Below are 25,916 nucleotides of genomic sequence, written 5' to 3'. Positions count from 1 at the left end.
CCCTTGACTGCGTTTATTCACGTGTACCCTTGACTGCGTTTAATCAAGTGGCTGAGTGCGTGTTTTGCTAATTGTGTCTTTAGCGTGTGTATCTAAGTGCACTGCTATATTCTGATGACAGAACTACAGACGGATCTTCATGGTGGGTGGGATACGGAACCTTCACGACCCCGACCAGCTGCAGTTCCTGGGGTAAGCGGGATCCCATGTACCTTCAAACTAGGCGATATTTTTAAAGGGCAATAACACTCATTTTGACTTTATATTATTCCGTATTTGGAATCACTCCTGAATGTGTCATGCTGTATCAACTTCACCAAACCACATATCTCTGTTGATGAACCAGGACCACTAGATGTTTCAACACAAATGAGTGAGTAAATAAGGTTTTACACAGCTTTTAGCAATATTTCAGCAATATCACGGCGGGGGACGCCAGAAATGGGCTCCCATGTGGGGAATCGAACACGGGTCTTCGGAGTAACGAGCAAGCGCTTTAACCACGAGGCTACCCTACCGCAGATGTTGCAACAGAAACCGTTAGTCGTGACGTGAATGTGTCGTGTTGATAAAACATCCATTGGTTTGAAATTTACTTTATTTCAGGAATCTGGCGTTCCTCCAGGACTGGCCATTGGAGCTGCTGACACAGGCTGATGCTAAGCTCGTCACCTTCTGCTACTTCCGGTAACCACCACGAGTCACGTGTTGTCTCTTCAATTTCTTCCGTGCAGTATACATCGTGGTATAAAAATGTATAAGAAGATTTATTGCTGGCATTTTTATAGGCTTATGCTCTATATTTGGAAGCAACAGTTGACATGCACGAAATCTCCATAGTATTACTGAAATAAACGTTCTCATCAAATTCATTATCACCAGCATCGAGATCACCTGACAAGACCATTACACGCACAGTGTCAAGTTTAGCTCACCCTGGTGTATACCCGTAGGCGAAAAGCAATATTCACTTCTTCAGACTCCATTTATCTGAAATCTCGTACAGTGCCGCAGTTTCTCGCTCCCTCCGAGATCAGGTACGTGAATGTTGTTTTCGTGCTGCAGGTGCAAGACTGTCATGGTCAAGGACAGCAACTTCTCAGACTGGATTTTTATTGTCAAGTCGGTGAGTAAACATTCATGTATATCTAATATTGCTGGCCTATTCAGTATGGTTATTTCCACTCTCCTACCCAGAGTTCCATGCGACCAGCTTAGTACCTCTGCCACAGGCAAGCGCCATGTGACGATTCGTCACACCTTACACAGTCCATTCAAGATATTGCATATGTTTTTCATCTGTTTCATTTTTGACAAGTCTACATATCTAGACAAACACATGTCATAGAATGGTTAATTTTCATTGAGAAAATACCCTAAATCGTGAAAAACTATTTCCATTTGCGTTGTTATCCTATGTTTACATTGGTTGTATGGCTCCACGTGCTGTCATCGAAGCCCAACGGAGAGATAGCGATACTTTGATGTGTAAAATTGTAGTGCCATGCAACTCACTGTCGCAGTTGTAGAAGCATATTTATATGATTATGGAAAACAATATGTAATGCAACCATAAATACTTGCGTTAGTCCGTTCTATTCTGATTTCTGAAAAGGCCCGTTAGTTTACAAACAAGAGAAAAGTCCGGTCACGTGATATGCAAATTAGCCTGTGGCAGTGGTGTGATGCAAAGTCACCACTGCGTCGGAGTGTGGGTAATTCCCTGAAAACTCCAGAACGGCTTATTTCAAGCTGTAAAAGTATGTGTTCGATGACGTAAATGCCGCTTGCGGTCGTAGTTTAGGCACGCCATTTTTCACATGGGACGCAAAACAAACGTAACACCAATTGATCAAGTTCTAGATCCTTGGAGACACCGCTGCAATGAAATTGCATTACAATGCTTTGCAGACCATTGTGATGCCATCGGTTACCAAGACGTCACAATCAAATAAATTTACTAATCTCTCGACCCGTGAAGATCCGGGTCAGAATGGGCCTTCAGCAACCCATGCTTGCCGAAAAAGTCGACTATGCGTGTCGTAAGAGGCGACTAACGGGATCGGGTGGCTCGCGGTTGAGCAATATTCCAGCAAAATGACGGTCTGTAAATAATCGAGTCTGGACCACACAATCCAGTGATTGACATCATGAGCATCGATCCACGCAATTGGGATCGATGACATGCATCAACCAAGTCAGCGAGCCTGACCACCCGATCCCGTTAGTCGCCTCTTACGACAAGCATAGTCGCTTATTACAGCAAGCATGGGTTGCTGAACACCTACTCTATCCCGGATCGTCACGGGTCCCCAGTTTTTGTAATCTATGAATCAAGTGCCTTATAGTATAGTGTATGCTATTGATGCAGGGTTCAGTAACTGTGTTGAAGAAACTCGCCAAGGCTCAAACAACGCTGAACAAGAAAACAGGACGGTATCACCAAGTTGCCAACACTGATGGCTACGTGGCCTTCCAGAGCAACGCCCTCGCATACGCCCGTTACCTTGCTTACAACAACAAGACATTGCCATCCCCGCTTACTTTGTCACTCAACTCAAGTTTCAACGCGGACAGTGACGTCACACAATCGAATGACGTCACTGATGAGGTTGACCGATTTCTGCGACGGGTGACACGAGTCAATCGTCCAATGACGTGTTCCCCTCGTAGGAAGTTGGGAGGTGTTGGCGGGCCCCGGATATCCATGTCGGCTGTCTGTGGCGCACAGAAGAGAAAGGTTTGTTTTTTGGTGTTTTTGTTGTTGTTTTACGGCGGACTCATCAATATTCCAGCTATATGACGGCGGTCTGTAAATAATCGAGTCTGGACCAGACAATCCAGTAATTGTCATCATCAGCATCGATCCACGCAATTGGGATACGATGACATGTATAAACAAAGTCAGCGAGCCTGACCACCCGATGCCGTTAGTCGCCTCTTACGACAAGCATAGTCGCCTTTTACGGCAAGCATGGGTTACCGAAGACCTATTCTACCCCGGATCTTCACGGATCCCTTGTCTCTAGGGCTGACACTCCGTGATATAATTGAAAATGACGTAATACCGAATTCACTCATTCACTCCTTCCATTCCCGGGACTAACATCCTGTGTGGGTTTTCTTTTCAGCCTAGAAGTACCGAGATGTCGACCTCCAACCCATCAACGCCGACATCAACCACCACAACAGGTGCGGTGAAGTCATGGATGTTGTCCAACAATACGTTGATGAATACCTTCTGACATTTTAGTCTGCACTCCTTCTCAACATCCATACGCTCTCTGAAATGAATAACGTCATACATATGGACCATTGTCCTTACCGGTGATTCATTCTGCAGTCCAACTGTGAAACGGGGATTCGTGTTACGTCGTGATTTCAAAATTAAAACGCAAAATTTAACCCAGATATCGGTTCGTACAGACTTAAATTGTGAAATCGGTAAATGACCATATACGATAAAAAAAATAATCAATAAATAATATTCAATCACACATTTGCAGGTTTTCAATAAAAAAAAACTACAATGGGTAAAAAACGTGGCTGCAGCAACATGTAACAGGCCCCAGAATTTACATCTTCCCGAAGCAAGGGAGTTAACTGTGTGTAAAAGTCCAGTTTCCAACTGTTAACTCCCTTGCCTGGGGGGGATGCAGAATTTACAGACCGCCGTCATATCGCTGTTATTATTGCTGAGTGTGGCGTTAAACAACAAACAAACAAAACTAATACACTGAAATAACATGGAAAAAAATGTTAACAAAATATTGGCACCGTAGTGCCGTTCCGTATGGTAGCGTTCATGGCATTGGTGCTGGTAAGCCAAGAGGAGGCGAGTTAGGAAGACAGCCGCTGAAGGCTTGTTTTAGGTTTGTTTTTGTTTTTTTTGGTTTTACGCCGCACTCAGCAATACTTAAGGTATATGACGGCGGTCTGTGAATAATCGAGTCTGGACCAGACAATCCTGTGATTGACATCATGAGCATCGATCCACGCAATTGGGATACGATGACATGCATCAACCAAGTCAGCGAGCCTGACCACCCGATCCCGTTAGTCGCCTCTTACTAGTGGACACTTTTGCCTCGGGAAGATGTGTGAACTAGACTATATGTCAAAGCCTAGTTTTACGAAACCAGTGGTCACTTGACAACCCACACCCTGAGTAGCCAACCGATCTAATGTGGTTAGTGAGTGAGTGAGCATGGATTTACACCGCTTTTAGCATTATTCTATGCAGCAATATCACGGCTGGGGACACCAGCGATGGGCTTTACACATTGTACCCAGATGGGGAATCGAACCTGGGTCTTCGGCGTGATGAGCGAACGCATTAACAATTAGACTACCCCACCGCCCCACATGTCATGTGGAGACTGTCGAAGGCCAATCTCATTAAAATCAGATCTTAGTTCTCGCTACCGCTAAACAAAGATCTGAGGACATCCCGTCGGGGTCACGTCAGAACGACCTTTCATCCGACCAATCAGAGCGTAGCTTACCAGATCATGAAAGTGACAGTCGGAATGTGATTTCTAATCATGCAGCCTGGAAAATTTTAAAACGGGGTATTCCGAACGATAGTTACAGGCTTAACGACTGAATCTATACAATCTAGACCATATATTAGCCATTCGAGAATGTTCTTTTGTTCAGGTTTCAAATTTGTAAGCGAAAATTTGTCAAAATATGTTTCAAAGCGTAGTCGCCAATTTGACGTAAAGCACGAGAAAGCTGCCTTCTGATTAGCTCATGTCGACTTCTTGTCAGTAATTCCATTGGTCGGTCAGAGTTTACGAAAGGTCGGTCTGACGTGACCCATAATGGGATCTCCTCAGATCTTTGTTAAGCGGCAGCAAGAACTAAGATCTGATTTTAATGAGATTGGTCGAAAGCGTTTCAAGTTGAACTGCACGGGCGCTGCAGGTTGGCATGACGACATAACTTTGTCGGTCTCGCAGGTGCGCCGACGTCAAACATGTGCAATGATCCACGAGCATACTGGGTGTGTGTTACGTAACATGAGCGAGCAGAGAAGTCTCAGATTCCAGACCGCTGGGTGAGATCGTCCATTAGAGGACAGGTGTTCGGTGTTTGCTAAAGTCGCTCTCTATCCGGATAAGGAGATAGAGTGATAGTGATAGGTGATAGAGTTACATTAATTTAAATGACATTGGTAGACAGATGTAGCAACTTTGAATAGCAATTTGGGAAATATACTTATGGGTAAAAGTAACTGTTCATGTTCTTCTTTGTCATTTTGTGATTTCATATATTTTCTTTGAAGATTTAGGGATTTTAACATGAATTATATAGATTTTCTGAACATTTTGTTATATATGAAACGTCAAATGATTAAATACTCAAACTCAAATTCTGCACAGGAATGTTTGTGTTCTTTAACAGATCACGGCGAAATATGTATATATTTCCTTTCGCTATTGCTTGTCGTAAGAGGCGACTAACGGGATCGGGTGGTCAGGTTCGCTGGCTTGGTTGATGCATGTCAGCGTATCCCAATTGCGTGGATCGATGCTCATGATGTCAGTCACTGAAGTGCCTGGTCCAGACTCGATTATTTACAGAGGTATTAATGTTAGAATATCCAACAGAGAGATGTGTATGTATGATGTCCGTCAATACTAAGTTGTTCCCGTGTTGACCAGATGACAGTGACGTGCTTGACCTACACCCCGACCACAACATACACGTCAACAGTGGCAGGATCCGAACGTTCCTCGACGACCTTGATGCTGGATCATCGTCAAAGGTGGGTTAAGCCATTCGTTGGTTTTGTATTAATTCCAGGGGCAAGAAATACTTTCATCTATCTACGTAGATGTAAGTGTCATCTACGTAGATGGAAGTATTATCTACGTAGATGATAAAAATATAACACTGTGGCACTAATACGCTTCCATACATTTAGCTTCTGTTCTTTACATATTTGATCTTGGCGCCTCTTTACATGATATTGGCCTCAGTTAATTCAAATAAAGCGAAGGTCTAACTATTTCAGCCGTCAGCAGTAACAGAAGCAGATGTGAACCCTGAGTTCGTCCTGGTCCAGACTCTCACCAGGGGGCAGGCGTTTGTGAGTACTTTATTTAACCCCTTGCATTAGGGGTGGCAATTGCGGGTAGTTTAAATACTTAGTATCGCGTTCTGCAGACACTACCCCCTCCCCCCATACGTAACTCAGGTGACTCAAATGAGTGAGTGAGTGTGGTTTTACTCCGCTTTTCGCAATATTCCAGCAATATCAACAACGAGGTGGACACCAGAAATGGGCTTCACGCGTTTACCCGATGTGGTGAATCGAACCCGGGACCTTTGGCGGGAGGAGCGAACGCTTTAACCACTAGACTACCCCATCGCCCACCGTGCGATATTGTTCCCACATGAAATCATATTATCAATATGTTGTTGTTGTTTTTTCTTCCATTACATCATCTAGCGCGTTATTGCTGTCATTTGAACTCGTCATTGATATATCGGCGAACAGTTGCAATGTATCGATTATTTATTCCATCGTCTGTTGTAACACGTCTGTTTCTCTCGATCTGATTAACAAACAGTTTAAAGTTTTAAAGGAAATGTGCCTGCTGTAAGCCTCTCGACTCACGTTGCTATGGTTGCACACAGGGCCTGGCCCAGGTTGTCCTTGGCGACCAGCCGAGTCTCAGCATGGTGAGCAATGGCGTGGAGTGTCTGATGATCAACAAGCGCTTCTATCTTGACCACTGTCCTCCAGCGTTGCTCAGGCGACTCAAGACCCAGGTAGGTCAGCTTTCTGTGAAACACAATCCTGGACCATTCCACAAAGCGATGTTACCTCCAGCATGGACCCTAAGTGTCCATGGCTCCAGGGAGTCGTAACGCTAAGGTCTCTTTGTGAAACGGGTCCCTGATGTAATCATAATTATATGGTGTCTGATGTAATCATATCAAGTAACTTTAAATTGATGAAAAGTTCAATGGCATGAAATTGAATGTGTCCGCCTCTATGTGGCTGGAGAGAGTTGTGTTTATATGGCTCGATTGATTGAGTGAATTATGTTATATGTGGCCGGATTGAGTGATTGAGTTGTGTTTATGTGGCTAGATTGATTTAGTGAGTTGTGTTTATATGGCTCGATTGAGTGAATGAGTGAATCATGTTTTATGGGTGGCCCAGTCGTCTAAGGCGCCGCGATTCGCTGTGCAGTGTCGCGTCACTTTGGGCACGCCAGAAACCTGTGAATGTGGGTTCGAATCCCGGTTCGCCCCGATTGTTTCTAGGTTTGTCAGCACCATACCCGTGCTCGTGGGTTTCACCGAAGTGCTTCGGGCTTCGGGCTTTCCTCCCACATTAAGCTGACACGCCGTGATATAACTGGAATAATATTAAAAGCGGCGTTAAACCCAACTCACTCACACTCGGAATGGTGGAGTGAATCAAGGTGAGCTCCTCTACCCAATATTTGACTGGTGTGTTTCTGTGTGCAGGTTTCTCCTTATCCCAGTGACGAGAGGCTTCAGGGGGACCTGGTGGTGCGCGCGGACTGGGAGGTGTACAAACAACGTGTGACCGCAGAGGTGTTAGTCAACAGACCCCATTCCATTAATCAACCACAAGAATACAATCTAGCTTGATCTGAAGAGTAGCTATCCTGCTCGTGTCTTGGGCATCCTCGTCAACAGATCTCATCCCTTATACGTCACGAGAACAGCTTCGTACAAGTTTAAATCGTACACGCTTATGTCCTTCTGGTTTCTTCTGAAGAATACCGCTGTCCCCCAACAACTCCAGCTAGAGGGATATGACGATGCAGTGCTGCCCAGTTGGTGGAAGTGGTGGACTGTATAATCCACGTTTCTTGTCACATTTGTCAAGTCCTGGTCAGCGAACGCCCATGTTAGATTCGGATCTAGAGGACAGAGGCTTTCAACGGGATGTGCTTCTTTGAAAATCTCAGGTCGTCACGTGACTTGATTCAAAATGACATGTGTAAGGATAGATTAATAAACAGTGAATGGAGGCTGTTTGCGCCGTCAGCAATATTCCATCTATATTAAGGCGGTCTGTAAATAACCCATCCCGGACCAGGCAATCCAAAGCGAAAGCATGAACAAAGGTCCACGTCATCGTGTACGATGACATACAATTTTCAATGTTATAGAGCCTGACCACCCGATCCTGTACACTATTGACACTCTTGCGACACTCGTGGGGTACGGAATCTCCACAGGGGCACACAAATATTCAGAAGCAAAGTTTCATCGGTGGCAAAGAGGTACGCACGTCGCTAGTAACCCAAACTGTATTGGACACGGGGCACCAGAACAGATTATACCCAGGTAGATTAATGAGACCGAGAGTTTGGCGACGATTTGACGTGAACTCACCTTCAAACCGGTGCTATTTATGTACCATTGGTACATTCTTGGTGGAACATTCTCATTACAATAGTGAGCGAATTAATGTGGCTTCATCACTATTGCAGCTACTGATGACGATGAAGCAGTGGTAAATATGCGAGATTCCCTGTGAACCTGGTGGAAGTGTACATGTGTATGAAATGAATATTTGGCACCTGCTGATCCCCACCTTTGTATTTTGTTCACATCTGTATACCTTTAAAAATGTATTTGTTCTACTATTTGAATCGAATTAATAATATATGCAAACAAAACGTTTTTGATGTTCTCTGTATGGGGACCCGTGAAGATCCGGGTTAGAATAGGTCTTCAGCAACCCATGCTTGCCGTAAAAGGCGACTATGCTTGTAAGAGGCGACTAACTGGATGGGGTGGTCAGGCTCGCAGACTATGTATATTCATAGTGTGTCTCATCCAAAATCCACATTAAGCTCTCGTTGAAAGTTATCCCAGTCAGCAGCATATCAGCTTCGATAACTGAGTTGCCTCACTCACAATGGGGCAGCAGTGGGGGTTAAACGTTGTGCTCAAGGTAATTGCACTTATAAGATGAGTGTGCGTGCGTGCGTGCGTGCGTGCGTGCGTGCGTGCGTGCGTGCAAGTTCGGACTAACGCCGATTTTAAAGTGTTAGCCCAATGGGATACCATGTCGAAGTTTAACATTAATACCCCCTCTGACACAGTATACTGGCTCCAAGGCGACCAGTCCTTAATTGTTTATCGCCTAATGCCAAGCGCCAGGCAGGGTAACACGTACCAATTGATACTGTTGGATGTTTAATCATCAGTAGTGGAAGTTCTAGTAGTATTTAAGAACTTCCCTTCAACACGCAACACACAAGCTAAATCTTCGATTTGTAGCAATTGATGGCTTTATTTCTTTTGGTTGCCATACACAATGAATAAAACGAAATTAAAAGAATGAAATACACAAGTGTACATCTGAAACAATTCATCCCATGTTCTGCTAAAAGTTTACAAACAAATGCTAAAAGTTGTGTATATAGGCCTGTGGAGATGACTGGGGAGCTCAGTAGGTGAAGGTCACGCTGGTTTGTTTACAGACTATGGATGTCAAACGTCAAAGACGGAGGATTTGAAAAGACACGGGTTTTGTATGTATATGTATATAAACCGGAAAATGCCCCCATATCTAAAACAGCTGTTTAAATATGTACAATTAAATCCTTCAGGATAAAAAATATTTTACAATTTTACATTCACAGAAGTACAATGAGATCTTGTTTGTAATTTGTGATGAACACCCTACCATGAGAAACATTAAAATAGATCATCCATGAAATATATCAGAACACAAAGACACTTTTGTTATCGATCACCTTCATAAAAAACATTTCAGTCCTACAGTATAAACACCTTTCCAAACAAGTCCCCTCAGCATAAATATTCAATATGAAAAGATATCATTATGCCTTTTTAAAAAAAAAAAAAAAAAAAAAAATCTATCCTCAAAGGAAGTCTGTGGTACATTAAAGAAATAAGTAGCAATAACAAACTATTTTCTCATGAAAATATATATATTTATATGACAAGCAAATAACAACAAAAATGGAATTTAATTGTTCCAAATTTTCGCCCATTTGAAAATCATGATTTGCTCTATACATTCACATTCATATAATACAAGAAGCATTTAGGAAGTGATTTCATCACATCACATCACTCTACCACACAACACAACACAAGGATCCAGGAAGTCATCCAACTCCTATTTGGGCCAAACCAAAACTGTATATCTATTTCAACCCATTCCAAAATATGATAGCTAGGTCAGAATATTATTGTTTTTGTTATACTTTTTCTTTGAAAATGGTAAGATTCAGTAGGTCAGTAACACTGTTATCAAATGTAGATTTTGAGTCTTATCAGTAATGTAGGGCAACAATTGAACGTGGGTGGAATAAAATATGGACAGTACAGGAGTGGCCATGAAAGCTATGGTGGAACTTCAAGGGTGGCAGCGGTGGGGAGACCAGAAACACATATTTTCTATACCTGTACAGCAGTACTGGCTGTTGTTGGTCAACATGACCTGCATCAATGGGAAATTCACACTGTTACCAAAAAATAAATATTTGTCTGAGTTTATCGGACTATTAATAAAGTGAAAATGCGTTTCACCGTATCAGCATTTATTCATAACATAACGCACAAAAATAATTTTTATATCAAATTACTTAAAGAGCATATTACCATCCCATAATTTGAATAATGATCCTCTTGGAACATGCACAAACCAAACATGGCGCATGACAAATCTTCCAGAATAAACAAAAATCAAACTGGTTCAATATAACTAATTATATCCTGATCCTAAAGCAGAGGAGGTAAATCAACTAGAAATTCCATTATTAAACCAAGATCTTTTTTTAATGATCGAATCATACGAGTAATATCAACCATCCCTTAACTCTGGAGTAGGAACCATTTAACTATTTACACAACCTCCTGAATTCCTTATTCCTAAGTCAAGGGGGAGAATAGGTTCGTTCAAGAACCTAAAGCAGACATGATATTCCTTTGGATATCAAAACTCTCATCATATGTTTAGGAGACAAACCTACTGTGTTTTGAAATATAATGTTGTCCCACTGTAGAGTGGATCCCTCTTATTTTAATTTGGAACAAGCACTTTTACCTGCCTGATCCAGGTACTAGAGGTAACCATGGTGACAGTTAAAGGATAACTGGCGAGGGTCATAACAGGATTCGACCAATCACAACGGCTGGTTTAAAGTGGCCAAGGCCAGTAGATATTGAGATACTACCTGCTATTGCCCTCCCTGCATAACAAGCCTACTAATAACGGGAACCCATGATACCAAACATCACAGACGTAGCGACTATATGTCCAGGTGAGCTTCACAGCTGCAGACAACAACACAAGGCAGGTAAAAACAATCAGCGCAATCATCAAGCCATAGGAGGGACGCCAATAGGTGACACGCGACATGAGGCAGTGGAACAATACAGACACTGTTGAATGACTTGGATACATGCATTTGGTTTTGACGACCTTATTATTTTCTTGTAACAAAACAGAATCAGGAAATATAGACTTGAACATTTTGCAGTTATTTAGGGCAAAATAAAACAGAATTTGAACGTGTTCACAAATCCTGTGACATTATAACAGTCCCCAAATACTGATGTAAATCAGTGGATCTGGCTGACAGAGACACCAACTAAAGTTGAGGGCATTGGAAATACATGTATATGTGATAATTGGCATCTAAAATAATTACTTTCAAAATAAATCAGTAATTGTAACTGGCATGTATGACTGCATGATTCTGCTGAAAATAAGTAATCTTTCGCTTTAGATTTCATCTCCCAAATTCCTGAAAATTTGTAAACCTTGTCCCCACAAACTAACACAAATGATTATTAATCAAGAGTCATCTGTTTGTATACCTATGTGTCAATGACATAGGATGGTCAAGAGCTAGATTAAACTACATGTGATGATTTTGGACAAAATTTGTAACACATTTCACTTCATTGTATTGACATACTGCTCAAAATAGTGTGATGTTTCCCCCACAATCTAACAGTTGGCATCTCTGGATTTCAAAACTGGTTGTAAAAGACTGAGTATCAATGCATATGAATACAATTCTTGTACAGCATACACACACTATCACAGTCAATAGTCTGTTTCGTCACACTCATGACATACCAGTGAGCAGAGGTAACGTACAAATGCACAATATATTGACTACTGTTGGTGTTTCCTCTTTCTTTGCAGCTCAATAAATAACACATAACCATTAGATGAGCATGAGAGATTATGTGGTCCTTCTAACAATATTGCAGCAACACCTTGGCAAGGGTTTCACAACAGTACACGTATGCAATTTAACCTGGTTCTATGACATGAAGAGAAAACCCTTCAGCCACTGGGAAAACAAACGAAGTTAGTAAATAAAGTCTTCATACCACAAGACAAACAACACGTTAACAAACGTATGCCAATAGATAGTCTAGCAAACTTGTACATGTAATACATCATGTTTATATTGGCTGGCTAAATTTGCTGTGGGATTCTGGTTTTAATGAGTCAGCTTTTCTCAACCATTTTGTGTTGCAAATACTGTTGGCACTTTATCCAAGATCATAATGACATGAAAATAACCTACTTTCTCCAAAGGTAATAAAAGCGTTAACATTAAATATCCTAAAACACACAGAAAAACATCATTGACCACTTGTTGTAATGCCCGTTCGTAAAGCATTGTTATGCATGATGTTAGAGCACTCGTGCAGCATCTGTGCTCACATGCATCCATAATTGCAATTAGCCAAATAATATCCCTGACAAAAAATAATAAATAGAGGTGCCATGTTACATACTGAGAACATTCACTAACAACTACCCTGTATATATACTCACTGCAGTGCTTGTAACCGTCCTTAAGGCATAAAATAAAACTGGTGGTGACCTTGACCTTCACAAGACAACAACCAGGTTGTTAAGGATGCAATGAACTTTAAGGCACCACCTGGTGAGGAAAAACTCACTAAAAGCTTGACATCGCTCAGCATTACAGTGAAGCCATCTAGGCTACATGCTACAAGTATACATCATCTGCAGAGTATTAGTCTTCCAATGGGAGTCACTCCTACGGCCATGACGACGCTACAATCACAATGCACCACGTGTGATTGACAAAGTCCAAAACCTAGAAAACAGTGTCATCAAACACCGTTGACACTGACAGACCGCTTGTCCCGATGCTTCTGACGAAGTTTGGTCCTAGCCTTGAATGCAGCTGCATTGTACATATTCTGCAAAAAGAAATTACAAGGTCAACAACATTCAAACTACTTTCCCTCTCTCAACAATGGTATGCTTTCATCTTAGATTGAAATTGCTATGACAAAAGTAAGCAAGACACTCATAGGAAACATTCACATCAGAGATAATGTCACATCCAAAAGTGTTAGTGAGCATAAATCACACATGATAGTTAGCTGTTTCTTTGTTGTTTAATGCCACACTCAGCAATATTCCAGCTACATGATGACGGTCTGTAAATAATCGTGTCTCGACCAGACATTCCAGTGATTGACATCATGAGCATTGATCCACACAATTAGGATATGATGACATGCATCAACCAAGTCAGCCTGACCACCTGATCCTCACTAATCATTGGGTAAAACTGCTTACATGAGTACACTTACCCTTTCAAACTTGGTCAGTTTTTGGGGTGGTTTTGCTCCAATGGGCCTCGGTGCTCCCAGGCCAAAGATCTCTCTGATTAATGTATTCTCCTGCAATAAATAATACACCTTCAGAATACACAATGGGATCGATAATACACCTTCAGGATACACAATGCCCAATTTGCTTAAACTGAGACCCCTGACAACAAGACGTGTGTGTTACCTGGAGGTGTTGGTAGATCCCTGACCCCAGGAGGTCACAGAAGGTGTCGTACTGCTTCTTCCTGACCCACGTGTCCAGATGTAGTCCTTCAACTCCAAACTTGATGGACATGTCGGGGGCATCCCACTCCTGCAACAGGCCAACACCATCTCTTTACTTCCATGTTTCAAATTAAGAATTATCTTAGTGAAGTTTTCATGTTGGAGAGCAGCATCACTCATTGCCTGGTCTTTTCCCATTATATTTGTTTGTTTGTTTGATGTTTAACGCCGCACTCAGCAATATTCCAGCCATATGACAGCGGTCTGTAAATAATCGAGTCTTGACCAGACAATCCAGTGATTGATATCATGATCATCAATCCACCCAATTGGGATCGATGACATGCTTCAACCAGAGTAAACATGTATTGAATACCCAATGTGAATGATAACATGTCAATAAATACCCAAACTCAAAAACTTATGCAGAGCCCTGTAAATTATTCCCTTCATTAGATTAATAAAACCAGACAATCCAGTGATAGACACTGATCCACGCAATTGGGATACTATGTCAACCAAGTCAGCGAGCCTGACCACCCGATCCCGTCAGTCGCCTCTTACGACAAGCATGGGTTGCTGAAGACCTATTCTAACCTGGATCTTCATATGCTTTCCCATTATGACACAAGAATCATCAACTGATGGTGGCAATTGGGTTCATGGTGATATATCTCCAAGCCCAATATTTTCCTTAACTAGACTGAGCACTGTTCATACTACTGGTAATACATCCTCTACCGTCTGTACCAAAACACATATATACAGTGCTCCAAAGAGTTTGACATATTATCCATTCGTTTCCACACAAATATTAACATATTATGTTTAAAAGGAATACTTTCATAATCTCTTTCAGTACTCAAGTACTTTGTGATGGGCAATGATGCAAGAAAGTAAAGTTTACCTCAATTGTACGCAGGATATCACGGAAACTAGATCGTTGTTGACGGCGATCCTTCTTGGCACGGAATTTATTTGAATCTGTTGCCAGCTGTTTCAATAACTCGCATAATTCCAGCATTTTGGGTCCTTCAAAGTCCTGTCAAAACAGATTAAAACATGGCATGTTTAAGACCAGGTTCTACCAATGCTTCATGAAAGCAATATGATAAACTTGAATATACTTGAATAATTACCACTCAGAACTACTGCTAAAATGTATGGGAACTTATCATTTTTATCAATCACCGTAATAATCATAATGCTTGAGTTGAGTTAACATTGAGTGGACAGTTTCTCATTGAAGTCATTCTACACAGAGTAAATGACTATGCCCAGTCAGCAATAATTAAGCGAGTGAGTTAGGCTTAACACTGCTTTTAGCAGTATTTCAGTAACATCAGTGTTGTCAGCTTAATGTAGGAAGAAAGCCTGAAGTGATGTATGACTCAGACGTTTACCACTTTGGTGAAACCATGAGCACAGGTATGGTGCTGACAAACCTAGAAACATAATTGGGAATTGAACCCACAATCAGGTTTCTGGCCTGCACAAGGAAAACAACTCTGTACAGTGAATTGCGGTGCCTTAGACGGCTGGGCCACCTGTGCCACCTGTGCCACCTGTGCCCCCTGTGTCCGGATAATAAAGCTCTATAAATAATAAATAATTGAACCCGGGCAATTCATTGACAACATAAATAAGTCCTTGCCCCTGGGATAATAAGTGAGTGAGAGTGAGTTGGGTTTAACGCCGCTTTTAACAGTATTCCAGTTATATCACGGCGTGTCAGCTTAATGTGGGAGGAAAGCCCGAAGTGATGCAGGTCTCAGACGTTTACCACTTCGGTGAAACCGACGAGCATGGGTATGGTGCTGACAAACCTTGAAACATAATCGGAGCAAACTGGGATTCAAACCCACAATCATAGGTTTCTGGCGTGCCCAAGGGACGCTATTCTGCACAGCGAATCGCAGCGCCTTAGACTACTGGGCCACATGTGCCCCCCCCTGGGATAATTAACATCATTAGCCAAGTCACAAACTGTGAACACAGAATCCTTATGTTACGACAAGTATGGATTACTGGGGACCTATTCCTATTCCTGAATCTCCATTGGGCTTAGTCTACAGATGGTCTAGAGTGTCCCTGCAGCATACCTCATCCCCCTCTCGACTCAGTTCATACATGAGCGCTATGGCCTCCCCAGCTGTGATTCGCAGGTCCACGTCAGAGCTCCGCAAGAGTCCTGTCATGCGGTCAAGGTGACTGAAAAAAAGACAATGATCAATTTAACAATGATATACCAGACTGTCACAAGCCAGCAGTGGATGAAAATGGCAGTGTTGAGACTACTGTGAATGGGTTCGTGTCTTAGCCAGCAATAGTACATCTTTATCATCACAGCGTCAGGGATGGAAACTTGCACATGTCAGCTAGTCAACTGTTAACTGTACTTGAAGGGCCAGCACAATTTCAGACTTTGAGGTGGCGTCATATTTGTGATCACTATTCAGGCTGGTATTGGTATTGGTCATGTTTCAGGTTAAGTTGTTAAGTTGAATCCCAGTGGTGCTTGCTTTGTTGTTCGACATCTCACTCAGTATATTCCAGTTATACGTCGTTGACTTCTGTAACACCACACTCAGCAATGTTTCAGCTATAGTAAGTGATTGAGTGAGTATGGTTTTACGCCGCTTTTAGCAGTATCATGGCAGGGGACACCAGAAGTGGGCTCCACACACTGTACCCATGTCGTGAATCGAATCCGGAACTTTGGCGTGACAAGCGGACGCTTTAACCACTAGGCTACCCGACCACCACTGTTCCAGCTATATGACGATGGTCTGTAAAGATTTTGCATCAAGCAAGTCAGAGAGCTTGACCACCTGATCTTGTTAGTAGCCTCTTATGACAAGTATGGGTTGCTGAAGACCATTTCTGACCCCGATCTTCACAGATGCATGACATAGGTGTTCCAAAACCAACACATGTTACAGTCAAACTAGGCATGGTAGTCACTCATTCTCCCCCGCCCCCAACCCCCAGTACAGTCAAACTAGGCCTAGTAGTCACTCAATCTCCCCCGCCCCCACCCCCCAGTAACCAAAGTGATGATCTGATGACTCCGATTCATACTAAGGCAGCTTTTACACTAAGAATGTGGGGTTTCCTTCCAGTGGCCAAAGGCACAGAGTGTTCATTAGTAATGGCTACAGTTGATCCCAGGGGGTGATCACTGAAAACGAAATCTACTTTCCAAGAATATACAACATTGAGTGATTTACAATTCAGTACCTGGAAACCATCTCTTCTACAAGGAAGGATGGTGCAATGGACAGGAGAAGACACCACCCTGAGAGTGCCTTGGAATGCATCGCGCACACCTCAGGCGAGTGAGAAGGGGAGGAGTTGTCTCCCTTCACATAAGAGGCTCTAAAGACGTCCTCTAGGGCTGTCATCACAGTTCGAACATGCTGCAAACACATGAGCAAGAGGTGTAGTGATAGCATAATGCAGGAATATTGTATAAATCATTTGGTCAGTTTGATAATAGTAGTAACAATGGTTTCTCGGAGTAATAATACCACTATATGTTAATGGAACACTTCTTATACTGTACAGCAAAAGTGATACTTGTATTACTATTCTATATCAAAAGGATGACTTTTGGAAGTGTAAGATCACATGACTGAGACACTCACCTCAAGGTCTTCCCCTGCCAGGAAGTTGCATATAGCCAAGGCATTGGCACACTACAACAGACAGACATGCAGACATTTACACAGGCCAATACTGACAATACTCAGTTATAGAACCAACCTACATTGCTAAGGACCAACAGGTTACAGTGTAAATTCTGGGCCAAGTGCAATGCTCCTGTTTTCAACAAAATTGCTTAACTTGAAAACTCTCAACATTGGTATTAAAGTAAATATTTAATGCTAAAAGATTTCTAAAAAATACAAACAACATTTTAACACGCCTAATACACTAGACAATATATTTTAAGCTTACGGTAGTTCCTTTTTTCCTTCCCCCTCAAAAACCATACCCTATTATTTTGGACTGCCCCTTCAAAAAAACCCTCTTTTAGACAGTTTTATTATATCGATTGTAAAATTCCCACCATGGAGGAACAAACACACCAACAGGGGAACAAATGTTTTGATTGATGCAACTCAGTAAAAGAAGTAACACTGCACGTAAAAGTTCCAAAGAAACTTTCACACAGAACCTAGAACCTGGAACCAAATCTTGCTTAGAGGTAAGTACTCATGTGGAAACAAGTACACAGTTAAAACAATATCTTATGAATTATGAGTTCCAGGGATTAGCTGGTATCAATATAGCTAAAAGAATAAATGAAACTGTAGAGTAACTGAAGCTTGAATTGTATTGGTCACTGTCAACATTCAGAACATATAACAGAAAACAGCATAAAAATATGTAAAATGGAACATATCACTGATCATATTGAAGTAATACGTGTGGCAGATAGATTCTTTGGATTCTTTCACCCACCTTTCCCCTTGCTTTCACAGACGCTGACTTGTCAGCCATGACGGTGAGCATGAAGGGACGTAACTCTACAAACAACGCCTCTGCCTCTTCCCCAAGTTGTGTGATGAGGAGTGCTATACATGAGGCAGCCAGGGCCTGCTCGTCTCCCTTTCCCTTACGTAGACACTTAGTCAGACAATCAGCAACAGTCACCTTCCTGTGGAACAAGCTCAATATCAAGAGGTGGACAGAGGGTCCTGGTAGATCAGGAAAAATGACAAGAATAACATTTGGAGTCTTAATTGGGAAATTAATTCAATTTTTTGAATTTTTACTAACATTCCAAAGGTAGAAATCTTCCTCTTACCAGACCCAGAGAAATCCTGATCTGTGTAATTATCATCTTTGTTGTTACATTTTAGGTAAAATTTGTCTGTGTGTTATTTAATGCTGCTGCTATATGATGGTGGTCTTAACAGAATCAAATCTGGACCAGACCATCCAGATATTGAAATTGTGGGCAAAAATCCACCTTCAAGGTATGATGAGGGGGCACGGGTGGCCTAGTCGTCTAAGGCGCCATGATATGCTGTGCAGAGTTGCGTTCCTTGGGCACGCAAGGGTTCGAATCCCGGTTCGCCCAGATTATGTTTCTAGGTTTGCCAGCACCATACCCGTGCTCGTGGGTTTCACCGAAGTGAAATGTCTGAGACCTGCATCACTTCGGGCTTTCCTCCCACATTAAGCTGACACGCCTTGTTATAACTGGAATACTGTTAAAAGCGACGTTAGACCCAACTCACTCTCTCAAGGTATGATGACACGCAATCAAACAAACCACTGAGCCTGACCACCAATCCATTTAGCTGCCTCTTACAATCAGCATAGGTGGCAGGGGACCACGGGGTTCTAACCCGGAATCCCCATGGGTCAATTAGGCAAAAACAAATGATGTAACTTGTCTTGAGAATAATGTCATACAGACCAAAGTCTCCACCAAAATATACTGTGACGATATCACTGGTGATACAGCCCATGTGGTAGTGAGTGAGTGAGTGAGTATGGTTTAACGCCGCTTTTAGCAATATTCCGGCAATATCACGGCGGGGGACACCAGAAATGGGCTTCACACATTGTACCCATGTCGGGAATCAAACCCGGGTCTTCGGCGTGACGAGCGAACGCTTTAACCACTAGGCTACCCGACCGCCCCCCCCATGTGGTAGAGACTAGTCCAATATATCACTTGTATCAACCCTTTCTACAGAGCTATGATCTGTTATTCCCTGTTTGTATACAACAGCAACACACACCTGTCTGCGAGGAACTCCAGGATGTACTTCTTGCTGAAGGATTTCTGAATTCCCTCCAAACAATTCTTTCTAGTCACAGCACTAAAAGGGAATGACAAAAAAGCATCATCAAATTTAAGTGTAGACTATTTATGAATGATGTTATGATAATCATTTATCGGTTACCCTACATAGATGATCAATTTAAATTGTCCAAAAGTATTTGTTGAAAAAGGGTAATTTCATATTAAATTCATACAATATTTATCTTGCAATTCACTAAATCCAAACATCATTTATATGTACCTGATAGGATCAATTTGCAAAGACAGGAGTTTACAAATTGTCAATGACAAGTTTCAGTTAACAAACATGCTAGCAGATGGCAACAGCCTTTTGACAAATCTACATGAATTTGGATATTCATACCTATCTTGACACAACACATTACAATTTCCTTCTGGACTTCGAGGTACTGCTCCAGACAGGGTTGAGAGTGTATATTTTCCTTTTCAGCTGAAACTTCTTTGCAATGGAGCATAGTCCATAATTTGGGTTTTTTTTAGGGGGGGGGGGGGGGGGGTATCAGATTTTAACAAATTTGTGGTCACTAAAATTCGCAAATCTGCAGAAGATTCTCATCCCTGTCCAGAGGAGGAAGAGGGACATTTTGGGTTCTGTGTTACAGGATCGAAGTCCACAAGGAAATTGGAATGTGTTGTGTCAGGATAAGAAATAATCTGACTTTCTATCATGTCCACATTTCCACTACAATTCAGTAAGCAGTTAATGGTTAGACCTCAACTGTTATCTATTAACTCATCATTACATTTTTAACCTGAAATCGTATCATAACTTGTGCACATTATGGACTGTTGGACACTTACTTAAAATATAAAAGTGTTTCAGACCAACCATCTTAACCATGGGAATGTGTATAGGAACCTACCTCTTAGACAGGGTGCCTTCTATACACTCTTTGAGTTTGTCCTCAAAGTCTTCCTGGGTATTGGAGTCCTCTGTCTCGACATCTCCACCTGGTGGCACAAGTACCAGCTCATAATAAGATTACATTATTTCTACCCCCTACATCAGTCTGTATGTTCTTGGATATCAATGTGAGTCAAGAATGAATGATTTTGTAGTGTGAAGTTTACACTTTGAATGTTTTTTTCCGTTGGAAGAGAGGTCGGTCATATTACTGCGAAATTGACTTTGATAAGTGAATGAACGACACATTTTGGCATTCATATCTTTGCCCTCACTCAATGAAGGTTCATACTCCAATGAGTTCACATAAAGTGAAAGTCAATTTTTACTGAACTATTAAAGCATTTCAAGAGCATGGCTACTCCTACTCTCTGCATGAAGCTGATGAAATTCAACTGAAAACATGTACCAAGGTTTTGGTTTGATGTTTAACACGGCACTCAGCAATATATTCCAGCTATATGATGGAGGTCTGTAAATAATCGAGTCTGAACCAGACAATCCACTGAGTGACATCGTGAGCATCGATCCATGCAATTGGGATATGATGACATGCATCAACCAAGTCAGCGAGCCTGACCACCCAGTCCCATTAGTAGTCTCCTACGACAAGCATAGTCGCCATTTACAGCAAGCATGGATTCCTGAAGACCTATTCTACCCTGGATCTTCACCAAGAGAAATGTGGGAAGCCTTACTGATAACGTTGTCCACAACCGTGATTGTTGTAATATATGTATATGTTGTATTTAATATCAGTCATTATCACTGGTCATGATAATGACAAATAAACATTAGGTGAAACTTTACCCTGTGTATATACACATTAAATGTAAACTCATGTTACAATCACTTGTCAACTAGGAAGGAAACAAAGCAGATAAATAAATCGCTGACAAACATTCCCACAACACACTGCACAAGTCTTGTCAGATTCCTGCAATCAATGCTAAACATGCTACATTTAAGTGGCTCTTGACTTTTTTCAAGGGCGAAAACTACTTATAAATTCACCCTGAATAATTATTGCCTTTAGGGTCTGTAGCCCCTTCTAAGCGAGATCACCCCTTTATAGCAATAGTGAGTGAGTGAGTATGGTTTTACGCCGCTTTTAGCAATATTCCAGCAATATCACGGCGGGGGACACCAGAAATGGGCTTCACACATTGTACCCATGTCGGTAATCGAACCCGGGTCTTCGACGTGACGAGCGAACGCTTTAACCACTAGGCTACCCGACCGCCCCCTTTATAGCAATACAAAACTGTTACCTGAATCAGGTAGGCTGTTGGCATCCTCGGACAGCACACTGGCTGTGCTCCAGTTGTCGCCAGTATCACACTCATCATCAGTTGGAGGTCGTGAACCTTGCCGACTCTTATCGGCAACTTTCAACCCACCTGCCAAACAAGACATCATTTCAATGCAGAATCAACCTTCAATAAGGTTTCTTGGGGTAGCATGTCATAAAACAAAAAAAATTGACTCCATGTCGTTAACAAGAGTCATCAGAAGATGATAATTCCCCTAGCTGACAAAACAGAAGGCACAACTTCAGTCCCATGTTTGAATGAAAGATCTTTCACGGTTTTCACGTAATGCCCCGGCAACGAAGTACAGACAGGCAGACCAGATGATGACTATCACCCCCCCATTATACGCCAGGGGGATAAAAAGACATCAGATAGCTATTGGTAGATGGTAGTAGAGTTACGATTAATTGAAACAAGAAAACAGCGTTATCACTGTCCCCCGTCATGGTGCACATTAGAATTTTGTGTTCATACAGTAGTGAATATAACTATAAAAAAAGAATCCTATAAAGCCTTGAATAGAGATACGCACTTCATGTCATCAGAAAAAATTAGTAAATGTGAAAGTAATATGTACACAAGAGGCTGAAGTCTTTCCCTAAGTAAAATAACATGGACCAAGGGCCGTGTAACACTGTAAAACACCAATTGAAGGGACCAATTTTCTAATTGAGTCTTGACAAGTATACCTTAGATAAGCATGCAAACTTTCATTCATGCAACTTTCTACCGTGGTTTCTGAGAAACTTGTTCCCATTTAACGTATATATATATATAGTATGCACTAAGTTGAAAAGCAGGGGGCAAAGGCCATAACTCTGTAAAAGAGTGAAATTACAACACCAATTTTCGACTCATTTAAAATTATGACCAGTAACACCAGTGCGTAAAATTTCTTCTCTCTGACTTAAAATAGTTTTTGAGAAAATTTGTCCTGTTTGAGAATTGGACGGACGAACTCCGTTCCTATATCCCTGCCCCAACTTGTGACTGGTGTTAATAATCATTGACTGATTGAAATGGTCCGGAGGTCCAAACTTCCAAACCATTGAACAACATTTTCCATAACGGTGAAAACACACAGATTCTAATCTTTAACAAAAAGTTGAAATTGACAGGATGTATATTTAGAAATACTGTGAATTGCAGTTTATCAATGCTTTAGTAATAAAACCAACTCAGCAAAAATATAAGCCAACAGCTGAGATCAATATCATAACATATGGGATACACAGAATAGAAGTTAAATCAAAATCTAAGGCATATTGTGTTTAATATTGTTTGTTAAGTGTACATATTATTGACATCATCATTCCCCTACACTCATGAACTATGACCTATGGGGTATGGCTATCACTTTCAGAGTATCACATATACCACATGCATTTTTCGTTTTTCGCTGTGTCATATGTTTACAAACAGATAGGTCATATGACAACAGCTGTCTGACCATGTATGGGTATACAGTGGTATATCTTGATGAATATACTTATACAATCCATTACACCAATACGTAAAACAGCGTTGACAATGTCAAATAAGAAAACATAACAGATCACGGGAACATTTTCCTTCGTGAATCACTCGGGCTTCACACGTGCCAATTCAACAGGTCTTTGATTCACCATTACCGAGGTCGATCGTTTCCTTCTTGCTTGAACATGATTAACTTAGTTAAAATGGAGAGATCACAAACATTACATAATTATACTATGTTTCTAGTTCATAACACTGATACAGCCAATTTTCAGAAGACAATTTGACATCCGTATGTTACTGATCGCCTCAACAGGGCAACCCATGTTTGGATGAATCACATGTGCCTTCCCGCGTACATACATAAGAAGGGCGTTTCGACATCACATACTTACGCTTTTTCTTGTTCTTCGGCATTATTTTCCTATTTTTCTAAACCGCCAATTAGTTCTACGATTACCTAGGCCCATAAAACGACATATATGAAAATCCAAATGGTAACAGATTGTTGTATCTAGAGAATTTTGACGTGACCACATGGACATTGTCAGATAGCAGTGCAATGCGATTGCACTAATAATCTATATATAGGTTTACCTTGTTCCATACCGTCCGGCACACCACTTGCGCCTCTTTATAGGATTGGACTATGGGATAGATTTTCCAACTTTAGAACCGTGGTAATGTTTGTGACGTCATAGTGTTTGTCAAGTAAACACGTGTTAAATTTACAATTGTGAAATACTAGTTATACACTTTTTGATAACTGTAAAATGCTCATTAAATACTGATTAATATTATATTTTAATTAATTTTCTTGAATTTCATTTGACGTCACAAGCCACATATGTAACGTGGGGAAACTATTACATACCATATGGGTAACAACTATTTGTAGTTTATTTCCACACGGAAGTTTTAATCGCGACTGTTTCCTCTATAGCTATAGAAAATAAACAAAGTAAACATCATTTGAAAAAAATGATAAATAATTTTTTATTTGAACCTCTAACTTTATTCAAACTCGAATTTTAAAGCAGAAACTATGTAGAGCCTCTTTGAGTGGCATTTAGAAGTTGGAATGGTAACTAAGACAAAATTGTTATGGATAACTAACTATCAATCAGTGTACATCAACCTTATCTGTTATATAAACATCTATCTATTGTTATGTATATATATCATCCTCATACCTAGTTTGTACATCATTTGCTTGATAACGGTGTTAGAATCTACATCGAAACGTCGCCCAATTGCAATAAAGAAGTTGCTCATCCATAACAATTTTGTCTTAGTTATGTAGAGCCATTGTATAATTATTTCCGTGGCAGGACAAACTGAATATGTTTTCTACACAAATATTTATTAAGTCATCGACATTCTTTCCGGGTGTAATAGTCGGAACAATTTTTTTCTCCAGAATATGATAATATTTACTACCCTTGCTGATAAACATGAATGATAGCCCATTCTTTATTGCTGTTATGCCGAAACGGATATATAGTGGAAACTGTTGACGAGCACGGAATTGGTGCTGACAAACGTGGAACCTTTTGACTTCTTAGTGTGGCCGTTTTACAAAATAACCGACTAATTTGTGTGGCCCTTTTGACTTTTTGTTGTGGGCCTGTTCACTAGGGCGAATCTTGGGTGTCTGAGAACTGGCCAAGAGTTTAAGGGCCACTAAAATAAACCCAAAACAATTATCGAACTTAAGATCATTAAGCATGCTTTGTAAAAGAAAACAACAAAGTGTTATGTTTGAAAAATTGTAAAACAATCGAATCTAGATTTAAAGACAAATGTCATTATAAATAATACCAACACATGGAATGTAAATCAAAATAAAGTTAGAACCATAAAAGCTTTTGTAACAACGAGTAACATAGTCAATAGTCAATAAAATAGTCAAAACGGCCACAACAAAAAATAATAATAATGTGAGCAGGATGTGTACAGAGCTAGTATACATCTTAGATGTTGTTATTAATAAACAATAAATATCCACTGTGAGCAGGATGTGTGTTATTACAATGTATATCAGGGTAGTGGACAACGTTATCAATAATAAACAAACAAACAAACAAACAAACAAACAATGTATATCATGGTAGTGGACAACGTTATCAATAATGCTTCCCACATTTCTCTTGGTGAAGATCCAGGGTAGAATAGGCCTTCAGCAACCCATGCTTGCCGTAAAAGGCGACTATGCTTGTCGTAAAAGGCGACTAACGGGATCGGGTGGTCAGGCTCGCTGACTTGGTTGATGCATGTCATCGATCCCAATTGCGTGGATCGATGGTCATGATGTCAATCACTGGATTGTCTGGTCCAGACTCGATTATTTACAGTCCGCCGTCGGCGTTAAACAAACAAACAAACAAACAAACAAACAAACAAACAAACAAACAAACAATGTATTATCTTCCAGTAGAGTTCACGTGTTGTTGATTTAACCAATCTCATCGATATACTTTGATCTCTGTACTGACCAGTGTACCAATCTGTTGTGAAAACG

The 25,916-nt window shown here is 41.1% G+C and overlaps 2 protein-coding genes across 5 annotated transcripts in view; one reads left to right on the top strand and one right to left on the bottom strand.

Annotated features, from left to right (window-relative positions):
- Positions 1-8,668, top strand: part of LOC124117385 — a 29,231-nt gene extending 20,563 nt beyond the window's left edge. For all 3 annotated transcript variants that reach the window (XM_046479229.2, XM_046479228.2, XM_046479230.2), the window contains 9 exons: positions 122-192; positions 607-687; positions 1,066-1,126; positions 2,372-2,740; positions 3,132-3,192; positions 5,670-5,773; positions 6,023-6,097; positions 6,649-6,783; positions 7,492-8,668. In XM_046479229.2, the coding sequence (XP_046335185.2) occupies positions 122-192; positions 607-687; positions 1,066-1,126; positions 2,372-2,740; positions 3,132-3,192; positions 5,670-5,773; positions 6,023-6,097; positions 6,649-6,783; positions 7,492-7,638 (1,104 nt within the window). In that variant the 3' untranslated portion in view covers positions 7,639-8,668. The remainder of the gene's footprint in view (positions 1-121; positions 193-606; positions 688-1,065; positions 1,127-2,371; positions 2,741-3,131; positions 3,193-5,669; positions 5,774-6,022; positions 6,098-6,648; positions 6,784-7,491) is intronic.
- A 610-nt stretch (positions 8,669-9,278) lies between these two features.
- LOC124117371 (interferon-related developmental regulator 1-like) lies at positions 9,279-24,029 on the bottom strand. 2 transcript variants are annotated; one of them, XM_048401390.1, is made up of 12 exons: positions 23,993-24,029; positions 21,878-22,006; positions 20,566-20,653; positions 19,638-19,718; positions 18,346-18,541; positions 17,526-17,576; positions 17,119-17,297; positions 15,981-16,089; positions 14,786-14,920; positions 13,838-13,966; positions 13,633-13,722; positions 9,279-13,233 (listed from the first exon to the last, which is right to left on the bottom strand). In XM_048401390.1, exons 1-12 carry the CDS (start codon positions 24,000-24,002, stop codon positions 13,144-13,146), a joined length of 1,287 nt encoding a protein of 428 aa, XP_048257347.1. In that variant the 5' UTR covers positions 24,003-24,029; the 3' UTR covers positions 9,279-13,143. The 2 variants fall into 2 exon arrangements, with proteins under 2 accessions (XP_048257347.1, XP_046335157.1); XM_046479201.2 differs by lacking the exon at positions 23,993-24,029 and adding an exon at positions 23,791-23,986.
- Between the last annotated feature and the right edge of the window lie 1,887 nt (positions 24,030-25,916).

The sequence above is a fragment of the Haliotis rufescens genome, unplaced genomic scaffold (genome assembly GCF_023055435.1).
Source record: "Haliotis rufescens isolate VD_foot unplaced genomic scaffold, xgHalRufe1.0.p SCAF_22, whole genome shotgun sequence".
Classification (NCBI taxonomy): Eukaryota; Metazoa; Mollusca; class Gastropoda; order Lepetellida; family Haliotidae; genus Haliotis; species Haliotis rufescens.
This window is presented reverse-complemented; position numbering and strand designations above follow the sequence as displayed.

Excerpts from the sequence above, each read along its gene's own strand:
- LOC124117371 (XM_046479201.2), bottom strand. The coding sequence starts at position 23,812 with ATGCCGAAGAACAAGAAAAAGC. Across the intron at positions 19,719-20,565 it reads GAAGGCACCCTGTCTAAGAG|TGCTGTGACTAGAAAGAATT; the intron begins GTAGGTTCCTAT and ends ATTCCCTTTTAG. Across the intron at positions 18,542-19,637 it reads CTGGAGTTCCTCGCAGACAG|GAAGGTGACTGTTGCTGATT; the intron begins GTGTGTGTTGCT and ends CTTGTTCCACAG.